This window comes from Mustelus asterias, chromosome 27 (genome assembly GCF_964213995.1).
Source record: "Mustelus asterias chromosome 27, sMusAst1.hap1.1, whole genome shotgun sequence".
NCBI lineage: Eukaryota > Metazoa > Chordata > Chondrichthyes > Carcharhiniformes > Triakidae > Mustelus > Mustelus asterias.
The window spans coordinates 13,367,648-13,390,497 of NC_135827.1; the positions used below are offsets into that span (position 1 = coordinate 13,367,648).

The 22,850-nt window shown below is 44.7% G+C and overlaps 1 protein-coding gene across 1 annotated transcript in view; it reads right to left on the reverse strand.

Annotated features, from left to right (window-relative positions):
- Positions 1–398: 398 nt before the first annotated feature.
- The window catches only part of esama (endothelial cell adhesion molecule a), a 112,927-nt gene continuing 90,475 nt past the window's right edge, over positions 399–22,850 (reverse strand). The window contains exons 2-3 of the mRNA XM_078198930.1: positions 4,264–4,403; positions 399–659 (exon numbers count right to left, since the gene is read on the reverse strand). Coding sequence (XP_078055056.1) covers positions 399–659; positions 4,264–4,403 — 401 coding nt within the window. The remainder of the gene's footprint in view (positions 660–4,263; positions 4,404–22,850) is intronic.

A 22,850-nucleotide genomic window follows, 5' to 3' on the forward strand; every position in this document is an offset into this window, starting at 1 on the left:
TAGAGAGAAGAAGGTTAAGAGGTGACTTAATAGAGGCATACAAGATGATCAGAGGATTAGATAGGGTGGATAGTGAGAGCCTTTTTCCTCGGATGGTGATAGTTAGCACGAGGGGACATAGCTTTAAATTGAGGGGTGATAGATATAGGACAGATGTCAGAGGTAGGTTCTTCACTCAGAGAGTGGTAAGGGCGTGGAATGCCCTGCCTGCAGCAGTCGTGGACTCGCCAACATTAAGGGCATTTAAATGGTCATTGGATAAACATATGGATGATATTGGAATAGTGTAGGTTAGATGGGCTTTAGATTGGTTTCACTGGTCGGTGCAACATCGAGGGCCGAAGGGCCTGTATTGCACTGTAATGTTCTGTGTTCTATGTTCTAATGTTATAAATAGTTCACTCATCCTGATCACTGTTCTTTGAATGAATGACTGCATCATAATACATACTCAGCACGTCCAGTTTCGTTGCTCCGGAGACTATTGTATTAGACTGGGAAACCAAAATGGCTACTGAGCAAGTGTAGCGACCCGAATCCAACAAATTGGTGTTGTTGATGTACATGGAGAAGTCATTGCGTGGTGGTGAATGCATTAAGCCCACATGGTTTTGGTACGCCTCTTCCAGAATAACTTTATGATCGGTATACAATAGTAGCTTGGGGGGCAAAGAAACAAAAAAATTAATCTTTAGCAAGGCAAGTTAATAGCATAATATGGACTATGCAATAAAGTAAAACAATATCAATTTATTCCTTCATGTTAATATTCAATAAACGAGAAACTGGTGCTCATCTGGATTTGACCCTGATTCTATAGGCTATTGGTGAAGAGTTGCTGATAATTTTCCAACATTTAGTTCTGTAATTTCAGATGGAATTTGAGGAGCCAGTTCTTGTGTCATTGCCTCAGGAATGCTCAATCTTCAAGCACAAGTGAGGAAAAACACTCACTTGTGCTTCACACAGGAGCCATAAAATTTCCCAATGCCCTCTCTGCCACCTTTGACTTGGGTGGAGTGGGATGCGAGTGAGGCCTAGACTTCTACACATTCACTCTCACCCCTATGGAGGCCCTTAATTAATGACCACTTGAGGACATCTTTCGGCCCTGCAGCAATTTTGAGGTCAGGGACAGGTGGAGGAAGTCCAGCAGTTGACCCGGTTTGGATCTCCGGCCAGAAGTGGTGGGCAGGTGCCTCCCACATGGGACCCCCTTTCCTGATTGGGCTCTCTTCCCAAGGTCAGCATGCTCAGGTGCCTCTCTCCTCCCCCCCCCCCCACCCTCCCCCAACCCTTCCTTCGCCATCACCCCCCCCAACATCACCATTTGCCTTTACAACCTGACCACTACGACTCCCCCGCATTCCCCGCCCCCTCCCTCCCCCCCCAGCCGCTGCCACCCCCTCCCCTCCATGAGGTCTCCCTGATTGTCCCTGCTGCAGGACCCAGCATGTAACTGTGTCCATGTGCTTCCAGTGTAGCACTAGGTTCTCCCATTAGTACTGCTGGAGCTACTGGTAGATCTTTGAGGGAGGGGCAGAACTTCTGCCTTCAGCCAATTAACACTATGGAGTATTAAATGCCAGTCATGATGTGGAGATGCCGGCGTTGGACTGGGGTAAACACAGTAAGAAGTTTAACAACACCAGGTTAAAGTCCAACAGGTTTATTTGGTAGCAAAAGCCACACAAGCTTTCCGCACACACGAGGACGGCCTCAACCGGGATATTGGGTTCATGGCACACTATTTGTAACCCCCACAGAGTTTCACTGGCTGTCTTGTCTGGAGACAATACACATCTTTTTAGCCTGTCTTGATGCTCTCTCCACTCACATTGTTTTGTTTCTTAAAGACTTGATTAGTTGTAAGTATTCGCATTCCAACCATTATTCATGTAAATTGAGTTTGTGTCTTTATATGCTCTGTTTGTGAACAGAATTCCCACTCACCTGAAGAAGGGGCTTGCAGCTCCGAAAGCTTGTGTGGCTTTTGCTACCAAATAAACCTGTTGGACTTTAACCTGGTGTTGTTAAACTTCTGACTGTATTAAATGCCTGCAGGGCTGCTGACAGCAGCAGAGATGCGTTCCTCGCTGGGTGAAGTGGGATGCCCCACCTTCCAATAATGTCCTGCCCCAAGAGTAAGATCCAGCACAGTCAGGCCTACATTGCAGATGGCCCAAAAGCAGGTAAATGGCTGAAGGAAGGAAATTCTGCCTCTTGGGCAGAGAAAATGCAGCACACTTCATCTACTCTGATTCTATCTGGAGTCACAACAGAGGGAAGCTGGCAGCATTGCTTATTTATTTCTCAGATTGTACATCTTTCACTGAGCACAAATGTTATTTGAGTGCATTTTTTCATGCTCCCAGACAAAGATATATCTTCAGACCTATTCTCTTGCTCCCTAGTAATTCCTCTTCCACGGTGTCCCCTTAAAATGGAGTCTTGCTGTGCACTACAACTTTTGTTGGCATAATCATGGAATCCCTACAGTGCTGTAGGAGGCCATTTGGCCCATCGCGTCTGCACCGACCACAATCCCACCCAGGCCCTATTCCCATAACCCCACATATTTACCCTACTAATCCCCCTGACTCTAAGCGGCAATTTAGCATGGCCAATCAACCTAACCCGCACATCTTTGGACTGCGGGAGGAAACTGGAGCACCCAGAGAAAACCCACGCAGACACGGGGAGAATGTGCAAACTCCACACAGACACAGACAGTGACCTGAGGCCAGAATTAAACCTGAATCCCTAGCACTGTGAGGCAGCTGTGCTAACCACTGTGCCACCCGCATGAAGGAATTCAAATGGGAAACTCCTTACACGACCAACTGATCCTCCCTCCAATCATGTTTCCAGGACATGTTTCTCTTCCGAATCAAGAGGACATTATCAGATCGTATTACCATTCCACATGAGCTACAAGGCAATATGCAAACAGTTTGGTAAAACTTGACCTCGAATTTCCCATTCCATTTTGTTTTTAGCTTCTACTTGGTTTTGCTATTGGAGGTTGACACAAAGATTAAAAACTTCTCTAGTTGGACACTTTGTCATTCAATAATTTCAAACAGATTCAAATTCAAATGGAATCAAGTCACGTTAGCGTAAACACCAAGGGTGAGCTTTCACTCCCAAGTCAGAGAATTTCCTAGTCTGGCACACTACCTTGGAGGGGGGGGGGGGGGGGGGGGGGGGGGGGGGCGGGGTGGCAGTGAAGTGTGGGTGGTAGGGTAGGCTGTGAGAGAGTTACAGAATGGAGTCAGGCCCTCCACTCCCAGATGTCTATTCAGTGTGGCCACAAGTACTGCCAAGTGTCAAGCCGGGCTGGGTAAAAGGTCTGCCGTGGTTCCCTGGAACTTTGCCCCAGTTGTTTTGTTAGAGCCCCTCACCCACCCATGCCACTAATGTGAAACCATGCCCCCAACCACCCCCAATGACCCCTCATCCCCCACGACTCTCCATGGCCCCTTGTACCTCCAATGTTAACTTTGTGCCAACTCATGCCCCCCTTTGCCCTTATACCCTTCATGCTAACGCCAGTATGAAATAAATTAGTTCTGAATACCCATTACAGAGTTCATTATCTAAAAACAGTCCGAATCATGAAAGACCATTCAGTATATTTAAATCCCCCCAAGCACCTAATTCTTTAAAAAAAACATTTGTATTCATGAAACAACATAAAATACAGCCAATCCTTTAATAATCTCTGAGCAGTCAAACCAAGAACTTGTAGGCCCTCACTGTGATAATAATAGGTTGTGGAAATCAGTCAAGCAGTAATAATACTATAATGATAGCAATTGGTGTTAAGTCAACAAACACCTAATGAAACTGCTGGAACAGAATTTTGTTTTTGCTTTCACAGACGCAGGCAGGCATTTTTATTATTAAAATTTTAGAGAGCAGGGGATTTGAATAACTTGACAGTTCTAAACATTGTATCTACTTTTCAAAAAACGTTTACATCTTCTCCATAAAGTCCCGGAACACTCAGTGCATTGAAGCTATTCCTGGAGTGAAAATTAAATCAGTTTGTCCTGCTTGCTGAATCAAAATGACCCAGTCGATTCGTAATTTACATTAGTGTCCTTCACATGCTGCCCCCTCTCCCGGCTATCCAGAATGGTCCTGTCAGAAATGGTTGTGGGGCTTCACGATCTAGGTCCCAACCTCCATTTTGAAAAAGGTCAAGAGTGTCTCTGCAATTGCATGAAAATTTGGTCCTAAATATTGATGGCTGCTTACCTGCCCAACATTCTCTTTGAACCAAGAAATAGAGATAGGTGTTACGTTTTGGGAGATCCAACTGGTCAGGACAACGGTATGACCAACAGCGACAGTCTGTCTTTCGGGCATCTTCAATGTTAATTTTGATGATCCTACACCTGTAACAGGCAACAGAAGTATTAAAATAGGAATAGTATGTTCAGTTAGTATGCAAAAGAGGCATGGGCATTGATGGAGATGCTATTGTGTTTCAATGTCATCTACTCGATTCATATAACCTTTCAAAGCAGTCGTTTCAATTTTTAAAACAAAGACACTGGCTTAAAATGGCTGCCAGAGGTCATCTGACATGAATGCAACTGCAAATTGATCAAGTTTCTTGAAGTTTCAAATTGTGGATTGGAAACAAATAAGACAAGTCCAGACAATCCTCCTGTGGAATTTTACACTTGCTGATATCAAAGATGGCCTGAAACATAAAATGGCTACCATCATTTGCATCACTATAATAACTACATTCCATTTCCATCAGGCTGGAGAAGAAAAGTCATTTAAGTTTTAAATTTATTTATTAGTGTCACGAGTAGGCTTACATTAACACTGCAATGAAGTTACTGTGAAAATCCCTTAGTCACATGGAGAATCTGGCCATGCTAAATTCTCCCTCAGTGTACCCAAACATAAGAACATAAGAACATAAGAAATAGGAGCAGGAGTAGGCCATCTAGCCCCTCGAGCCTGCCCCGCCATTCAATAAGATCATGGCTGATCTGACGTGGATCAGTACCACTTACCCGCCTGATCCCCATAACCCTTAATTCCCTTACCGATCAGGAATCCATCCATCCGCGCCTTAAACATATTCAGTGAGGTAGCCTCCACCACCTCAGTGGGCAGAGAATTCCAGAGATTCACCACCCTCTGGGAGAAGAAGTTCCTCCTCAACTCTGTCTTAAACCGACCCCCCTTTATTTTGAGGCTGTGTCCTCTAGTTTTAACTTCCTTACTAAGTGGAAAGAATCTCTCCGCCTCCACTCTATCCAGCCCCCGCATTATAAGTCTCCATAAGATCCCCCCTCATCCTTCTAAACTCCAACGAGTACAAACCCAATCTCCTCAGCCTCTCCTCATAATCCAAACCCCTCATCTCCGGTATCAACCTGGTGAACCTTCTCTGCACTCCCTCCAATGCCAATATATCCTTCCTCATATAAGGGGACCAATACTGCACACAGTATTCCAGCTGCGGCCTCACCAATGCCCTGTACAGGTGCATCAAGACATCCCTGCTTTTATATTCTATCCCCCTCGCAATATAGGCCAACATCCCATTTGCCTTCTTGATCACCTGTTGTACCTGCAGACTGGGCTTTTGCGTCTCATGCACAAGGACCCCCAGGTCCCTTTGCACGGTAGCATGTTTTAATTTGTTTCCATTGAGATAGTAATCCCATTTGTTATTATTTCCTCCAAAGTGTATAACCTCGCATTTATCAACGTTATACTCCATTTGCCATATCCTCGCCCACTCACTCAGCCTGTCCAAATCTCTCTGCAGATCTTCTCCGTCCTCCACACGATTCACTTTTCCACTTATCTTTGTGTCGTCTGCAAACTTCGTTACCCTACACTCCGTCCCCTCCTCCAGATCATCTATATAAATGGTAAACAGTTGCGGCCCGAGTACCGATCCCTGCGGCACGCCACTAGTTACCTTCCTCCAACCGGAAAAACACCCATTTATTCCGACTCTTTGCTTCCTGTCGGATAGCCAGTCCCCAATCCACTTTAACACACTACCCCCAACTCCGTGTGCCCTAATCTTCTTCAGCAGCCTTTTATGGGGCACCTTATCAAACGCCTTTTGGAAATCCAAAAACACCGCATCCACCGGTTCTCCTCCATCAACCGCCCTAGTCACATCTTCATAAAAATCCAACATGTTCGTCAAGCACGACTTTCCCCTCATGAATCCATGCTGCGTCTGATTGATCGAACCATTTCTATCCAGATGCCCTGCTATCTCCTCTTTAAACACTCCAGCGCCTGTTCAGATACGCTGAGGGGGAATTTAGAATAGCCAATGCACCTAACCAGCACGTCTTTCCAGCTGTGGGAGGAAATCGGAGCACCCACAGGTAACCCACGCAGACACGGGGAGAATGTGCAAACTCCGCACAGGCAGAGTCTACATAGATAATGGCCACCACAGTGGTGCTGATATATTCTTAATGAGCTAGTCAGAAATGATAGCTTGGAGATTAAAAAGTAATCACCTAGGCCATAACCCAATGGCCAAGGTTTGTCTGGACATGAGTTAATCAAATACCTATGATGGAATATTTGATTACCATGGAGAGTGAGGTTACATGATCAGGATCACTATTCTGATTTTAAAAAAATTACGAACCCTGTTCTTGCTTTGGAGCAGTTTGAGAAGGAGCATCTGAAGGTGGCAAAAAGTCTGCTTGCCTCTCTTTCTTTGAATTGAACTGTATTCTGTGTTTCGCTTATATCCGGTTGTGGTCAGCAGACCAAAAAATCCCCAACTCCCACAGCAGTATTTCAGGAGAAACCAAGAACCAACAACTGCCTCAGAGAGACACAGGAAAGGACTCAAGTGAAATTATATATTTTGCCTTCTCCTGATGAATCTTCATTTGGCCAGAGGTTAACCTCAACTGTAACTTGCATGTTGCAAATGCATGCATGCACATAAAGTTGCAGCAATCAGTGGAGTGTTTACATTTTCTAATATTTCTAACCTCTACACCTAGCTTTACTTAGTATCTAACCCCATGCTGTACCTGTCCTGGGAATGTTTGATGGGGACAGTGTAGAGGGAGCTTTACTCTGTACCTAACCCCGTGCTGTACCTGTCCTGGGAGTGTTTGATGGGGGACAGTGTAGATGGAGCTTTACTCTGTACCTAACCCCGTGCTGTCCCTGTCCTGGGAGTGTTTGATGGGGGACAGTGTAAAGGGAACTTTACTCTGTATCTAACCCCGTGCTGTACCTGTCCTGGGAGTGTTTGATGGGGACAATGTAGAGGGAGCTTTACTCAGTATCTAACCCCGTGCTGTATCTGTCCTGGGAGTGTTTGATGGGGACAGTGTAGAGGGAGCTTCACTCTGTATCTAACCCCATGCTTTACGTATGCTGATAGTGTTTGCTGGGTGGACAGTAGAGGATTTTAGCATTATAAAACCTGATCTGACTGGTTTAGGAAGCCTGGCTGTCTGAATTCTTTGTAATCAGCATGTAAACAGTCAAGTACATGCATGGAATTGACACATTCATCCTTATAAATTAAAAAAACCCTGTTATCATCAACTAAGGATGGGGGAAAAATCCTTGTACCCTTTCTCATCTGGTCGTAAGATCACCAGAGGCTAATCAATGTTGAATTAGCATATACCAGCTAAGGTAATACAACTGCAGCTTTGGCCCAGTGAGGAAAAGACATTTTTGCCAAGTTCTGACCCTGATCATTAAACAACTGCTTCAGTTGGAAAGTACATTGATGTGAATAAGAGCCTAGAATAGGAAAGCAGCTCAGCAGGCACACTTTAGGAGTCAAATAATCTTTCTCTACACGCTAGCTATGACTATAACACTACATTCTGCACTCTCTCCTTTCCTTCCCCATGTACAGTATGCTTTGTCTATATAGTGCGCACGAAACAATACTTTTCACTGTACACTAATATATGGGGCAATGATAGATCAAATCAAATAACCTACCGTTTATCACCGTCAAGCTCACACATGAAGAGGTGGTGGCGTATTAGTGTTATGACCAGTAATCCAATGATTCAGGGTAATGCCCTGGGGACCCAGGTTCAAATCCCACCATGGCAGATGGTGAAATTTGAATTCAATATAAAAAGTCTGGAATTAAAAGTCTAATGACGACCATTGTCAACTGCTGTAAACAAAAACAATCTGGTTCACTAATGTCCTTTCAGGAAGGAAATCTGCTGTCCTTACGTGATCTGGCCTACATGTGACTCCAGGCCCACAGCAATGTCATTGACTCTTAGCTGCCTTCTGAAATGGCCGAGCACTCAGTTCAAGGGCAATTAGGGATGGGCAATAAATGTTGGCCCAGCCAGTGATGCCCCATCCCCTGAACGAATAAAGAAAATGAGCATTTGGGCGAGATTTCAACCATATCCTTCGGAACTGCATTCCAGCATTTTAACAGAGATTGTGTTTTAGGTTGTACAGAGCAATAGAATTTAAAGTCTTGGCTACAAGCAGGATAAATTCAAAATTCATCTATGGAAATGCTATTCTGTACCTAACCCATGCTTACAACTGACCTTTGAGTGCACCATGTGACAGTGCAGGGGGAGCCCTACTCTGTGTTAGGATGGTAACATTGGATCTGTTGTAGTGTGACCAATAGTAACATGCTGTAAGGGTCAGCTGACCCAGTAAACTGTGTGGCCAATGACAAAATGATGTGGTGGTCAGTTGACCAGCTGATTCAGTATAAATAAGCAGCTGCTGGGAGGTTGAAATGGCCCAGGGTGAGGCCTCAAGTATTGGAGTAATGAAGTTTCTTTAGTAAACCTTTTTCTTTGATTTATTGGAGTAAGCCTTGTTTTGTTTTATTTCCTACAACTGAAGAATTCCTTCTGGTGGACCAACACTCTGTACCCAAGCTATGTTGTTCCTACCTGAAACTCTTTAATGGGGCAGTGCAGAGGGAGATTATTTTGCAGATACATCGTGTTATACCAGAAATGGGGACACTTTATGATGGTGGTTGTTGCTAAAAGTAGTGAGTGTTTGATTTCCGTGACCGACCTTCCTCAAACTCTTACCCTGCTGAATACAAAAATGAGACATTTGAGATTGCTGCACGTAATGAATTACTAAGCATTGGATCAAAACACATCGCTACTTGGTGAATGAGGGGACATTTTAAATAGAACAACTCATCAAGAAGAAAGCAAAAGCCACAGCAGGGTTTGCCTTCACGCTACTTGCAGTGAAACATTTTCTCTTCGTGCCAGGATAATTCCACTTAATTGCATAATGCGTCGATTGACAAAGTGTGCAATTAAATACAGTTAATTAGGCAACTTCCACTGAAATTAGTAGGGTCTCTCCAACAACATTATCCCAGTGTAGAATTAATACAGCTTATTTATTCAAGCAGAGATCAGAAAGACCAGTGCAATGAATTGCAGTGCTGCATTATTTATTTCACAAACAGAAGTGGTCAGCTTTCAGCTGCAGTTCCAGAGGCCAGTATCAGACTGGTTCAACAGATGAGCAGTACAGGGCAATTTGCACATTCCATCACAACTTCCCTTATGTCTCAGTTTGTCAATGCTGTTGTAGTTAGTTTTGTGGCCAATAGCTCTCTTTGGGTATCCTTCTGCCTGCACTCTGTTTGCAAATCACAATGAATAGTGACATCCTCGCCATCCCCACAAACACACACAAAATGTGCGAGCCAATATTTCTCCCTCAAACACAAAATAGCAACATAACAACAATTAACTCATTTGGTCTGTGGAATCTTGCTGTGCAAAAAATGGCTGCCACATTTCCTACATGGCAACAGTGACCACACCTCATGTATTCCATTGGATAAAAAGCATCTTGGAACCTAAGAACTAGGAGCAAGAGTAGGCAATTCAGCCCCTTAAGCCTGATCCGCCATAAAATACCATGGCTGATCTCATCTCAGCCTCATTGCCACCTTCTTGCCTGCTCCCCATAACCTTTCATCCCACTACTAACTGAAAACCTATCTATCACCCCTGTAAATTTGTGTTCAAGCGTTCACTGGGGTAGTGAATCCCAAAGATTCATGACCCTTTAAGTGAAGTAATTCCTCCTCATTTGTGAATTAAATCTGCTGCCACTTTGCCTAAAGCCAGAGCTTCTTGTTCCAAAATGGCCAACAAGGTGAAACATCCTGCTGCTGTGAAAAACACACAATAAACGCAAGTCTCCTTAAGGGCTGAATTCTACAAGGTTTTAAACCTAAAGCTCTTGTCTAATCATCACTTCCCTATTTATTTCTGCATCTCTCCTATGTTACAGCTCAGCTATTCACCTTGCTTTAAGAGAGTGCTATTTTTGTACAGGCCACATTGCAAAAAATACATTTGTAGAGCTAGCTCCAATGATCAAATGATAGTGTAAAAATAATTAGACTAGAAACGATATCATGAATTCATAAGACAGATTTACAACAAAAAATGAAACAAATCAATATTTTATAGATTCCACGTCTGGGATTCTCCCAAAAAAATTCTAAACTCTCAGCATGCGGGAAAACGGGAGTAATTCCTGCCAGTTTTTTTAGCGTACTTCCCAAAGCAAATTTCTGACACTCTGTGCATTGCAGAGTACCTCAGCAGGATTCACTCTGGTAAGTCAGGGCCTATTCCCGCTTGAGAAGCCAGCAGCATAACGCTGAGATGGCAATTGCACATGTACTGATCTGTCAACGTGGAGATCGGCGCATGCGCAGCGACCCCCCCCCCCCATTGCCAGCAGTTCTAAGGTGCCTGGTGGGCGGTGCCAGGCTGGCACTGTTCATGGGGCAACCCACTTACCCCCGACCTCCTGGGTGGGCCTCAATGGCCTCTGTTCCCTCTAGGGGGTTGGGCACCTGTTCCCCGTTAGTGGGGAGCAGCCGTAAACGCCACTGGAGGGAACCAGCAATTTACCTTGCATCTCTTGAGTTCTCCAACATTTGAAGGTGCTATGTCAATGCAAACTGTTGTTGTCCACAATTCCATAATGCACCTTCTGTGTTGCTGAAACAGTAAATTCAGGAGTGGGGCTTACCAATAAATTCTGAGTTAGCAAATGGGCGTTTAAACAATGGACAAGCCACTCAGTTCAGGGGCAACTAGGGATGGGCGACAAATGTTGGTCTTGCCAGCAGTGCCCACATCTCGAGAGAGTGAAGAAAAAATTATGTTCAGTACAAGTTAGATTCTGACTCCCCAAACTCATGAGGGGCGATTCTCCCATGTGGATGTGCTGGAATTAGTACACTTAGCCCAGGATTGATTTATGTCTTGGCTCACTTGGCCATGGTTAGTGCTGACACCAGGTGCAAAAAATGAACATTTAGCATGGGAATTTCCCAGTTAGCACAAGAGAAATTGCATTCTTGGTCTGGCAAAAACCCATGAAGTATTACAGCAGATTGTGGATGGATCTCCTTGGGGGTAAGAGTGAAGGAAACAACTCCTATTTGTTCAATCAGGAAGGATTAATACGCAGTATGAATATCACTGTCATCAAGGGATGGAAGGCATGTTCTTACTTTGATTGCTGCTTGGATTAGAAAAGATTATTTTCATATCAAGGAATCTATATTGTTTGATATTCGAGCTGTAATTCTTCCCAGCAAAAATAATTCTGAGAACATCTTCGTTATCAAGTCTCCTCGTACATTTTAATGTTGCTTCCTTCAAAACTAGTTTCTCGGTGTGTTTCAAAATTTGCAGGCACATTTCACCTAATCTAAGAAATTTTTTAAAAACTTTGAAGCTGAACTGCAAACTTCCTGCGAACAGTGTTATACAGATCACTATCCATAAAGTGATGGATGTGTATCTAATAATAGATTGAAAGCAAGGCCACTATCAAAAATGATCCAAGAATATTTAACAGGGTTATCAATGCAGATGGCACTGCTGCCCCACAGTACCATCTAAACACTCATGATAAAACTCAACATATTATCTCCTTGTGGATCTGTAACCAATTAATAAAACGTTAAAAATGAGCTGACACATTGGGGTACTATTGTATAGCATCTAAAATTTGGACATGTGGGGATCTCCTACGGCACTGTTCATCAGCAGTCCAGAGCTTGCTATGATGTTTAGATGCTAATATAATCTATTCTTTTAAATGGATTCCTCAGATGTTTCCTGTATAAAATGTTTTTAAACAGATGCATTCTCAAGCTTAGTTACAGGCCAAATATTCCACCTATGTTGAAGATGACACTCTGGAATATGTTGAGCACTTTGCATACCTTAGCAACCATCTCTCTCAAAAAGATCGCCATTCATGAGGAGATCCAACACTGGATCAGGTATGTCAGCTCAGTCTTCTACAAACTATAGCACCAGATGTTTAACAACAAATACCTCCACAAGTTGACAAAAGTCCTAGTGAACAGCGCAGTTGTGAAAATGACGCACCGATATTGCAGTGAGGCCTGGACTGTGCACCATCAACACACGAGAGCACTAGAGAAAGTACATCAGCAATGCTCCTGCTAGATCCTCTGGCTTCAATGGGAAGCCATGATGTGGAGATGCCGGCGTTGGACTGGGGTAAGCACAGTAAGAAGTCTCACAACACCAGGTTAAAGTTCAACAGGTTTATTTGGTTGCACAAGCCACAAGCTTTCGGAGCACTGCCCCTTCATCAGGTGAGTGGGAGTTCTGTTCACAAACAGGGCATATAAAGACACAAACTCAATTTACAAAATAATGGTTGGAATTTGAGTCTTTACAGGTAACCAAGTCTTAAGACTTAAGACCTGATTACCTGTAAAGACTCGCATTCCAACCATTATTTTGCAAATTGAGTTTGTGTCTTTATATGCCCTGTTTGTGAACAGAACTCCCACTCACCTGATGAAGGGGCAGTGCTCCGAAAGTTTGTGACTTGTGCTACCAAATAAACCTGTTGGACTTTAACCTGGTGTTGTGAGACTTCTGACTGTTCAATGGGAAGACCACCAATTATCTATTAGTGCTCTTCTTGAAGCCAAATCCACAAGCATTCAGGCAAAATTCTTGCAAAGCCACCTTCCCTACTAACAGGGAAGGACAAAGAAAATGCTTCAAAGACACATGGAAGCTCCCATGAAACGTGGCAGCATTGACATTGGGCGGAACCGGTTACCAATCATTAAAAATGGCGGCAACATGCCCATCAAGCTGCCTCACGCTGTGAGGCACAACAGCTTAACAATGAGTCAGAGCAGCAGCAGAGAAATGAAGTGAATTGAAAAGGAAATGAAGTAAATCCCATGCTCCGGACCCCACTATGTCGTGGGACATCCATGTGCTTGATGATCTGAGAGTTGAGAATTAGCCTGTTCAGTCACAAGAGCCACGGCAGAAACCCACAGCCCCGAGTAGACGCCATGGTTCAATCGAAGGAGAGTCAATGACGCCAGGCTAATTGATGTTAGATATTTCACAAAACAAGTAGCTGTTCAACTTCTCTCATTTGAGGAAAGGCCACATAATAGAAACATAGAAACTAGAAGCAGGAGTAGGTCATTTGGCCCTTCCAGCTTGCTCCGCTATTCATTTTGATCATGGCTGATCATCAAATTCAATATACTATCCCCCTTCCCCCCAAATCCCTTTCACTCCAAGAGCTATATCTAATTTCTTCTTGAAATGACACAACATTTTGGCTTCAACTACAATCTATGGTAGTGAATTCCACACATTCACCACCCTATGGGTGAAGAAATTTCTCCTCACATCAGTTCTAAATGGTTTACCCCTTCTCCTCAAACTATGACCCCGAGTTCTGGACTCTCCCAACATTGGGAACATTCTTTCTGAATCTACCTTGTCTAATCCTGTTCAAATTTTATAAGTTTCTATGAGATCTCCTCTCAATTCTTCCAAACATCAATGAATGCAACCCTAACCGACTTAATCCCTCCTCATATGATCAGAAAAGCCAAAGGAAATAATCATCATTCTCCCTGTGTCTGTGTGGGTTTCCTCCCACAGTCCAAAGATGTGAGGGTTAGGCAGATTGGCCATGATAAATTGCCCCTTTGTGTCATAGAATCATAGAATCCCTACCATGCAGAAGGATGCCATTCAGTCCATCGAGTCTGCAGCGACCACAATCCCACTCAGGCCCTGTGTCAGGGAGCTGCACACCAGACATACTCATCTCATCCAAAAGACTGCCCCTCAGACAGTGCAGCACTCTCTCAGTACTGGAGTGGCACATTGGCCATGCTAAATTGCCTCTTAGTGACAGGGGGACTCGTTAGGTAAAATACGTGGGGTTGTGGGGATAGGGCCTGGGTGGGATTGTGGTCGGTGCAGACTCAATGGGCCGAATGGCCTCCTTCTGCACTGTAGGGATTCTATGAATAAGGAGCATAATTATAATTATAATTATTGTTTCATCTCAACATTAAAACATTCCTTATTTCATTTCAGAATAGTAACCTAATAGTTTTATTAAAACAGCTGCAGATGGGTTTTTTCAGCAAAGAAAAGAGACTTACAGGCATCATTTGAATCATCTCCCTGGAGTAATCAGATTTAAGAAGATTTTCATAAACTGAAACTGAACCATTTATTATTTTCATTACTGGGCTCTAGTTAGCTTCTTAGTAAACATTTCTTCACATCAAAATACTTCTAACACACCAATGACTGTGTACCTCAGAAGACAAGCACAATTTGAAGAGCTGCCCTAACTGGGGTGGGGGGGGGTTCTGGGTAAGATGCTCTTTTGGACAGTCATTGCAGACTCAATGGGCCGAATAGCCTCCTTCTGCACTGTAGGGATTCTATGGTTCTAATACAATTTACGTTACCTGAAGAAGGACTATTGCTTAACACCTAATGCATTCTCACATGATTCCTATTTAAGAATATTACACTATTTTCATGCAGGTTTCTAACCTGGTAATGTAAGCCTACTTGTGTCAATCATTATGTCAATCACATGAGTCATGTTAGGGTGGCATGGTGGCACAGTGCTTAGCACTACTGCCTCACAGCACTAGGGACCCAGGTTCGATTCCTTGGGTGACTGTCTGTGTGCAGTTTGCACGTTCTCCCCATGTCTGTGTGGGTTTCCTCCGGGTGCTCCGGTTTCCTCCCACAGTCCAAAGATGTGCAGGTTAGGTGGATTGACCATGCTAAACTATCCCTTAGTGTCAGGGGAACTAGCTCGGGTAAATGCATGGGGTTCTGGGGATAGGGCCTGGGTGGGATTGTGGTCGGTGCAGACTCAATGGGCCGACTGGCCTCCTTCTGCACTGTAGGATTCTATGATGCTATAAATATAAACTTAACCATTTAATTGTGTGGGGGGCAGGGGGGGAGGGGCGGGGGGGGGCGGGGGGGGAGGGGCGGGGGGGGCGGGGGGGGGCGGGGGGCGGGCGGGGGGGGCGGAGGGGAGGAGGGAGGCGGGCGGGAGGCGGGCGGGAGGCGGGCGGGAGGCGGGCGGGAGGCGGGCGGGGGGCAGGCGGCGGCGGGGGGGCGGCGGGCATTGTCCATTACTACCAAACCTGCAAAGTTCCTTCCTTCTCGTGGACTAGAATACTGAATAGAACTTTATTTTCAACACCAAATACAATTTATGACTACAGCCAAATGTCTCACTATCATCCATTTTTATCATAAAATTAATTATCGCAAATGTTAAAGGAAGATTTAATAAAAAATATAGTTCAGGAGTTTTGGGATTCAAATTCATACTGTAGTTTAATGGTGGGATTCTTTGAATTCTAAATTACAGATGTCACTAAGCACATTCTGCCGATATGTGGCTTAAAGCCATTAAACATCATCTGAAAGGGATTAAAGTACAGAGATGGAAAAATATTTCAGCTTAAATTAAATTTCCCCTTTTTTTAAAATCAAAGTTACAGATCGGTTTCATATTGAATGCAGCCTTAAACAGAATGTCATTTTAGGCTCTTAAATATGAAGCAGTAGTCATTACGTTTTGATTTGGGATATTCAGATTTAAGCACATTACACGGCTAACCTACTCATCTCCATTACGCAGGTTGCTGTCTGAGATTCACACCAAACCCCAGGTCTTGGTGCTCTCCTGTGTTTGAACAATAACCCTGACCAAGATGCTAGTTTGCGTCTTGGGCTAGGCATTGGACTTTGAAGAACCTGTTTTTTTCAGGTTGGACCCAGTAAAGGCCACTTTAAAGGGCTACATATGCTCGAGAAATGTCCTGTCCAATATTGGACTATCTTTTCGTAGGCTTGTGTGTAAATGCCTAGAATAGGCCTTTTAACTTCCTTGCATCTTAAGTTGCTGATAGGAACAGAACTATGGTGACACAGAGGTTAGCATTGCTGCCTCACAGCACCAGGGACGTAGATTCGGTTCCGGCCTCAGGTCGCTGTCTGTGAGGAGTTTGCACACTCTCCCAGTGTCTGCATGGGTTTCCTCCGGGTGCTCCAGTTTCCTCCCACACTCCAAAGATGTGTGGGTTAGGTTGATTGGCCATGCTAAATTGATCCTAGTGTCAGGGGGATTAGCAAGGTGAATAAATGGGGTTATGGAAATATGGCCTTGGTGGGATTGTGGTCAGTGCAGACTCGATGGGCTGAATGGCCTCCTTTTGCACTGTAGGGATTCTATACTGTATGATTCATTCACCAATGGGACAGTCACATCAAGAACATCCCTTTGCTGGGCTTTTCCACGAGATTGGCAGCCTCTTGTATTATAGTTTGGACAACTGCTGTAGATTGATCAATCTTATTGATACAATAGACGATCATTAAAGCCAATACCACCCAATGTACAAATGCTAAGGCTTCTTATATTATTGCAGTGGGTCATTAGAAAGGAGTCAGCAATAAAACATTTATTTGACAAAAAGAAAATAATGGTCACCTTACTCTCCAATAGCATTTCACCAAATCCGCTGGGATTTGATTACCAGCCTTCGTGGAAGTGGCTGAAACTTATGAATAGTTAGTACAAGTTCAGAGACACTCAATTAAATCACTGTCAACCTACAGTGGCACACAAGGGGGCAGTGTTGCACAGGCTCCTTGCAAAGAGTGCCAACTCTCAGTTCATTTTTCTGAAGGTGGCAGAGAAATCATTTCCCTCCAAGGATGCAACCTTGGTTCTCACATCCCTCCTGCTGAGAGTGTTCTCACAGAATCCCTACAATGCAGAAGGAGGCCATTCAGCCCATCGAGTCTGCACCAAGCAAAATCCCACCCAGGCATTATTCCTGTAACCCCAATATTTACACTGCTAATCCCCTGACACTAGGGTTAATTTAGCATGGCCAAACTACTTAATCTGTGTTGTATTCAAACACAGTCTCCATTACCACCCTCCAAACTTAGATTATGAAGGGTGTTGACAGAAATAAAGAGGGAGAAATTGTTTCCAGAGGCAGAATAGGGCGGCACGGTAGCACAGTGGTTAGCACTGCTGCTGCACAGCTCCAGGGTCCCGGGTTCGATTCCCGGCTCGGGTCACTGTCTGTGTGGAGTTTGCACATTCTCCTCGTATCTGCGTGGGTTTCCTCCGGGTGCTCCGGTTTCCTCCCACAGTCCAAAGATGCGCAGGTTAGGTTGATTGGCTAGGTTAAAAAAATTGCCCCTTAGAGTCCTGGGATGTGTAGGTTGGAGGGATTAGCAGGTAAAATATGTGGGGGTAGGGCCTGGGTGGGATTGTGGTCGGTGCAGACTCGATGGGCCGAATGGCCTCCTTCTGCACTGTAGGGTTTCTATGAGAAAAGGTCCAAAAACTAGAGGGTACAGATCTGTGTTTGTGTGGGTGATTGGGAGGAGATGGGGGATGCAGGGGAGAGAAGGGTCAATTAGAAAAACGCCTACATTGCAGTGAGTTATGATGACCTGGAACATATTATCCAGCAGGCTGGATTCTGTGGTAATTTTCAAAAGGGAATTGATGTATAGTCGAAAAGGGAAAAAGTGCTGGACTCCAGGGAAAGAGCAGAAGATTGGAACCAAGTGGCAAGCTGGTCAGGGGAGATGGCACAAGCACGATGGGCTGAACGGCCTCCTTCTACAGAGTGTTTGATTCTGTGAAAGTCACATGTCTTCATAGAAAACCCTCTAGGTGAAAACAGTCACCTTCTATTGGAGAGGAGTTTTGGGTTCCTTCTTCAAAATCTACCTTTTCTTCATCAAGACTCCCCTAGTGTAATGGAGCTCCTAGTTGCATTCTTAGCTGAGGCCAGCGGGTGCAAGAGAGTTGCTGTGGAGAAGGTGGCTCGTTTTCGCTATCTTTGTTACTATGGTGACCAGCCAGAGATAGGAAATTCAGCATGGAATATATACTGTGGCAGATAGGGAGCTTCAGTCTCTATACTGGGCGATATCTGCACGGGAAACTGGAAGACCTTGGTTGCTGCAACAGTTGTTATTCAGCTCGAAGCACAGAAGCTGTAGCAGGCAAGATCCACAGTTTTCATATCCAACTGAGTGAATAGATTACTCTTCCCACCTTAATAGGTTCCATTGGCAAAGCTCCTTCAGAGCGCAGTTGAGAACCATTCAGCACACTGGCTCATCCCCCCAATCTCCCATTGGGATACCAATTCTCCTCATTGCAATCTGCTGCTTTATTTCAGTTGCTGGATAGAATTGGATTACCATTCTTTAGAGTCTGAAGTCACATCCTGAGAGAATGGTTATTGTGCGGCTTTGGAGATTAATGGGAAAGGACATCTTGACAGGGATTGCGACATATCCAGTCATCTAACAATGATAACAAAGGTGTTTTACACCCCCCACCCACTTCAGCTTGATACACCAGATTTTGTTTTATATCAGAACTGTCTGGTTTGCAGAGGGCAACAGCACAATCCATATAAGATTGTGTCTTTGATTCTGTGCGCAAGATAATTATTTGAATAGATGTCACAGGCATAACATTATGTCATGCTGCACAGGACGCAACACTGTCAGAAGCAGTCCACTTCCTTCAGCCCACAGGACAGAGGACTGCATCGTGTGTCTAATCTCTGACCTTTATTATATACATCGTCTCAGGATAACACTATGAAGTAGCACTTCTGTATCTAATTTCCATAATAATAAGAAATGACTCCAATGCTGCTACTTAAACAATCATTGGCCCGTTTCCAAGAAGGAGTCGAGTTTCGAACACGCTGTTGAAACCATTTTCTTTCTCATCCCTCCCCCCATTTAGCCCCACTCCGCCTCCCGGACTCAAATATAGCGGCATGACCACTGGGGTATGGTCCACACAAAACCAGTCCATTCTTCGACACCTCGCTCTTTTGTAACTCAACCAGATTTGAGTCTAGATAGAGAGTGTTAGCAGATCATGGGCCAGGAAGTTAAAGTCAATGCCTTTAACCAATATCTGCACTCTCAAATGGGGAGCTCTTGTTCCAGCTTGTCATGCTCAGAAAAAGACTTGCATTTAGATAGCGCTTTTCCTGACATCTCAAAGCTCTTTTATAGCCAATGAGATACTTTTGGATGTGCAGTCACTGTTGTAAGCTAGGAAACATGGCAACTGATATTTGCACAGCAAATGGAGAGCGGCATGGTGGCACAGTGGTTAACACTGTTGCCTCACAGTACCAGGGACCCAGGTTCAATTCCTGGCTTGGGTCACTGTGCAGAGTCTGTACATTCTCCCTGTGTCTGCATGGGTTTCCTCTGGGTGCTCCAGTTTCCTCCTACATTCCAAAGATGTGTAAGTTAGGTGAATTGTCTGTGCTAAATTCTCCCTCATTGTACATGAACACGCACCGGAGTGTGGCGACTGGGGGATTTTCACAGTAACTTCATTGCAGTGTGAATGCAAGCCTACTTGTGACTAATAAATAAACTTTATGACCAGATAATTTAGTTTTTGTGGTGTTGATTGAGGAATACATATAGGCCAGGACAGCACATGGCTCCTGGTTATTGACAGAGCTTGATTCAGTTGCTCAATTGTTAATATACCCTTAATATGAAGAGGTCAATCATACACTGATTACACTGCTGCCTCACAGTGCCAGGGACCCGGGTTCACTTCTGGCTTTGGGTGACTGTCTGTGTGGAGTTTGCATGTTCTCCCTGTGTCTATATGGGTTTCCTCCGGGTGCTCCGGTTTCCTCCCACAGTCCAGGCTAGGTCCTCCCATGTGTAGGCTAGGTGGACTGGCTGTGCTAAATGCACGGGGTTACAAGGAGGTGGGGCTGGGAGAGTCAGTGCAAAATCGATGGGATAAATAGCCTCCTTCTGCACTTGAAGATTCTATGAATACCAGCTGGGGGCCCCTACTGTGATCAGCAGACCCAATGTAGCACAAACTGACAACTTTCCCAGTTCATATGGCTCAATTCCACAACACACCACTTTCCGGAACAGAATAGGGAATGCCTTTTCAACAGGAAAAATATATCACCTCATCACTGGCCATGCTAGGCAGTCAGGCCCTCAGGTGAACAGTCCACTTGAAAGACGGCACTCTGACAACGCAGCGCTCCTTCACTAGTGCAATGTAATGACAACTAGACTTAATGTTCAAATCCTGGTGTGGGCTTGAACCTCCATCCTCCAGACTCAGAGTGTTCCAAGTGGCTAAACCAGACTCTTACAGTTATCATTCATTCCCTGGTAGAGCAATAATGTTTACCAAGCAGTCATCCACTCACACTGGCTTGTGAAACTCCTCAGTCTCTCACTGAAGCTGAATTCCGTCATCTCACTCGAGTGTCCAGCTGCAATATGTGGGCCTCAACAGTAGGCGTCAGAGTCTCTGGATTGGGAGGGAGACCACAATTCAGTGCGGTTCTCAGTTGCAGGGCGATTAACCAAGGGTCACTGGATAGCAGCGATCAGTAGCAAGATCGCAAGTGAATGTTCTTCCTTTGTAAACCAGGGGGACAATTTTGAGTACTACACCCAGCTGAGGTTCACCATCTCAATGAGACAACGCAGATCAAGTACTTCTTGTACCATGTGGTGCACAACACAATTCCCCACTGTGACATAAGGAGGAAGATCATTTTCTTCCCTGAGTTTTGTGACTAGACATTTGGAAGTTTTGGGGTGTTTGATGGTTTACAATGCAGTGAGCAAACAGCTCCCATCTCTCCCTGCATTTGAATCTTTATTATTTAAACTCTCCTTGTACCAATAAACAGGGATAAAACTTCTCCACTGTCTTGCCTTGTAACAGGCCATTGGATCTACAGGACAGAGTGACATGCCCCTTCTATTTTCTTCCATCCCTCTTGGAAATCAAATACACAGCTGGAGGGTAAACACTCCACTTTGATCCAACTTCCTACATCCAAGCAGTAAAACGGAATTAGAATCCCTTCTGTGCAGGAGGCCATTCGGTCCATCGGGTCTGCACTGACCACAGTCCCACCCAGGCCCTATTCCCGTAACCCCACATATTACCCCGCTAATCCCCTGACACTAGGGTCAATTTAGCATGGCCAATCAAACCTAACCTGCACATCTTTAGACTGTGGGAGGAAACTGGAGCACCTGGAGGAAACCCCGGCAGACACGGGGAGAATGTGCAAATTCCACACAGACAGCGATCGGAGGCCGGAATTGAACTCAGGTCCCTGGCGCTGTGAGGCAGCCGTACTAACCACTATGCCAGCGTGCTGCCCCATCTTGCACATCTATATGTGCGAGTGTCATTGTTAAAGGCTGGACAAAGTTCTCTCTTTACCACTTAACCTTCTGTCACAGATAAGCGGCCAGCCGCCCAGCCCCCACCCCGCAGTCAACAATTTCATGAAAGTTCATTGGCAGATGTTGACCACAACATACAAATTGTATTATAAAATGCAAATGAGGCAGCACAATGAGCTGTCATTGTCAAACTCCCAGCAAGCTAGGGGTGGAGGGAGAGGATACAGGATCTAGCATCATGTCTTTGAGTTCCGACATTGCCTCGCTGATAATGTTCTGGCAGTTTTCAAAGAATATTTAAGCACCAGAGTCAACGTGTCACATGGGGAATTGAGGAACAAAAGGATTGCTTCCAGATCATCGGCACAACATTCCAAGAGGTGCAACATAAATCCAAAGATAGCAGGTTAGCAACAGAGATAGAGAGGGAGCACAGGTGGAGGACTAAGATGGAGTCAACCTGGGAGTGGACCATAAGATGCAAGGGCAGAAGTAGGCCATGCGGCCTATCGAGTCTGCTCTGCCGTTCAGTGAGATCATGACTGATCTGATATGGTAATCCATTTTCCCGCCTTATCCCCTTCACCCTGGATTCCCTTACTGATCACAAATCTCTCTGTCTATGAAGCATGCTCACCAGAGCAAGTACCTCGTGCTACAGAATGGTCCGATGTAGAAAGATTACGCTATTGTGTTTTCTCTAGTCAGATACTCTAGCAGCTGCTTGCATGACGAAGAGATTGCCCTTGCAGGACAATGTCAGGATATGGGGGCCATTGAATGGGCCTAGCATGTGCTGAGAATTTCCCACGCCACAAACACAGGCCGTGACCTTCCACTCAAAGACGCACAAAACCTTCTGAGAAAACTTCTCCCGATGAAACGACCCAGTTTCCTGTTTAACCCTCTGAGATTCCCCAGTCGCTATATTACATCAGCTTCCCTCAACTCCCAATACTACAGGCATTTATTGTGAGGAACAAACATAGCGGTTGAAAAATGCTTTCATGCCCGTCACAGCCCCTCCCTCTCTGTACCAACCTCCGAGTATTCTAAACAGTGAAAACAATTTACTCCCATCTTTTCAAAGCCTGGATAACATCAGCGTAGCTACACAAAGCAAAACACAGTTTAACTTGGCACATGTATGTTTACAGACCTATATCAAAATAGACCAGCAATAAACAAATGCCTTAG